Raw genomic sequence first — 2283 nt, forward strand, 5'->3', positions numbered from 1 at the left:
TCTGTAGACCAGGCTGGTCTCGAACTCACAGAGATCCGCCTGTCTCTGCCTCCCGAGTGCTGGGATTAAAGGCGTGCGCCACCATCACCCGGCGAATGTGTACATTTTTATTTATTTATTTGTTTGTTTGCCTAACTTATTTATTTTGAGGCAAGGTCTCTCACTAGACCTGGAGCTCCCCAATTCACCTAGACTGGCTAGCTAGCAAGACCCTAAGATCTTCCTTCATCCTGGCATCGGGATGACAGGTTCGTGTCACCGTGCCTGGCTTTACACTGGGGGCTATGGATCCAAAGGAAGGTTTTAGACAGGGTCTCACTATGATGGCTGTCCTGGAACTCAGAGATCGGCCTGCCTCTGCCTCCTGAGTGCCACCATCGCTTTTCACACTCATGCCTCTGCAACAGGCATGTAGCAACCAAGCCATGGAGGGTCTCCATGTATGCCCTGAAGTCACAATTCTCCTCCTCCACTATGTCCAGCCTTATGATTTAAAACAAACAAAAAACAAAACAGGGTTCCAGGTGGTACAGGCTGACACCAACTCACTCTGGAGCTAAGGGTGGCTGGCCTTAAAATCTTGATCCTCCTGTCTCCACTTCGTAAGTGCTACAACTCTGATTTCAAGCGATGCTGGGATGGAAGCCAGGACTTCATGCACGCTAGGCAAACAGTCTACCTACTACATCCCCAGCTTCAAATTTTTAAAGCCCCTTTCACCAGAAGGTCACCAAAGGGCTGTGACCCAACAGCTCACCTGGCTGACATTCACACCCTGATCCAGCGCATACTGTATCAGCCCGGCAGCTGTATCATGGGACAGGGAGTTGAGGTTGTACTTGACCCTGTGGTAAGGGACAAAGCTTAGCCGACACCATCCCTGATGCAGAACCCAGCCAACCTGTGTTGGTCGCTCTTCCCCTACCCACGCAGGGGCCCCTTACCGCCCAAGCATGCTGGTAGAGATCAGGTTTGGAGACAGAATATCCAAAGCCCATCCCACAAAGTCTCCATCCTCCTCCATTTTCGCAAAGAGCCTCTCCCGCTCGTTCTCTGTCAAGGTCTTTGAATCTGAGAAGTTAAAGAAAAAAAAAAGCGGGGGCGGGGGGAGAGCAGTTCGCTGGGCCTTTCAGTTCCTGCTTCCCCCTCCATCTCACCTGCGCCCCTGCACATACCCCGGAACCCCAAATGCAGACATTCAGCACAGGCTCACCTGCCACTTTCATGCCTTCAAGATCTGTCAGGCGGGACAGCGGGCAGTAACAGATGGCGTAGACCATGGGGCCTTGGGAGGGAAGTCAGATTTCTAAGAGCGGGGTACCAACCAGTGAACACCTAAAAGCCGCCTGCCTTGTTCCATCACCACCACGACCCAAGGACATCTCACTATCACTCCTGGGTCTCAAGGCCGTGCTCGATCCCCACTCCCACGTCCCTGCAATCTACACCCCTTTCACAACGCGCCTCCCGGCCTGCGGCCCTGGGGGCGCACCAAGCACCGGGCCCCGGCCTGCTTCATCCACGCCCAAGACGCACGGCTCCTTGAGGCACACGGCGGGTACAGGAGAGCTCAGGCGACAGCGGCCCGTATTGTCCCTTTCCAGTTCGCTGAGATCCATGCTGCCTCAGCGACAGCCAAAAGCAGCAGAAAACAATTTTGCAGGCGAAGGTCCCAGCGCTCGTTTTCCGCAAGTCCGGTTGCCGCTCTCGATGCTGACCAATCGACGTGTAGGACCCGCCTCCGACGCACCCGTCGGCGTGGTCGTCGACGCGCGCGACGCTGTCGCCGCTCCTGTGCTCTCTTCTGGGAATTGTAGTCCGCGAGAGCTACCACTAAGGGCGCGGTTTGTAGTCGGGGATGGGCGGGGTCACTTTGCAAGCTCCGCCCCGTTGCTGCTGGAACCAGGCCCTCAGTGACTGATGTAAAGAGAAAGAGGAAATTAAGATGCAGTTCACTTGACTGTTTTTTTGCAGTTTCTTGTTTGTTTGTTTGTTTGAGACAGTTTCTTATGAAGCCCAGGTTGCCTCCCCTGAAGTCACTACGTGGCCTAGGATGACTTTCTATTCATAATGCCTCCTCTCTACCTTCGGGATGATGAGGTTACCACCCCACATTCAGCGGACTTTTTTTTTTTGTTTTTTTTGTTTTGGTTTTTTTCTTTGGATTCACATTTTCATTTAGCTTCTCTTGGTTTTTTCGAGACAGGGTTTCTCTGTGGTTTTGGAGCCTGTCCTGGAACTAGCTCTTGTAGACCAGGCTGGTCTCGAACTCACAGAGATCTG

At 53.3% G+C, this 2283-nt stretch overlaps 1 protein-coding gene across 1 annotated transcript in view; it reads right to left on the minus strand.

Moving 5' to 3' along the window:
- Rnaseh2a (ribonuclease H2 subunit A) overlaps positions 1 to 2283 on the minus strand; it is a 12595-nt gene that overhangs the window by 6694 nt on the left and 3618 nt on the right. The window contains exons 3-6 of the mRNA XM_005366983.2: positions 1493 to 1917; positions 1214 to 1285; positions 945 to 1071; positions 758 to 845 (exon numbers count right to left, since the gene is read on the minus strand). Of these exons, the coding sequence (XP_005367040.1) occupies positions 758 to 845; positions 945 to 1071; positions 1214 to 1285; positions 1493 to 1619 (414 nt within the window). The 5' untranslated portion in view covers positions 1620 to 1917. The remainder of the gene's footprint in view (positions 1 to 757; positions 846 to 944; positions 1072 to 1213; positions 1286 to 1492; positions 1918 to 2283) is intronic.

This window comes from Microtus ochrogaster, unplaced genomic scaffold (genome assembly GCF_000317375.1).
Source record: "Microtus ochrogaster isolate Prairie Vole_2 unplaced genomic scaffold, MicOch1.0 UNK15, whole genome shotgun sequence".
Classification (NCBI taxonomy): domain Eukaryota; kingdom Metazoa; phylum Chordata; class Mammalia; order Rodentia; family Cricetidae; genus Microtus; species Microtus ochrogaster.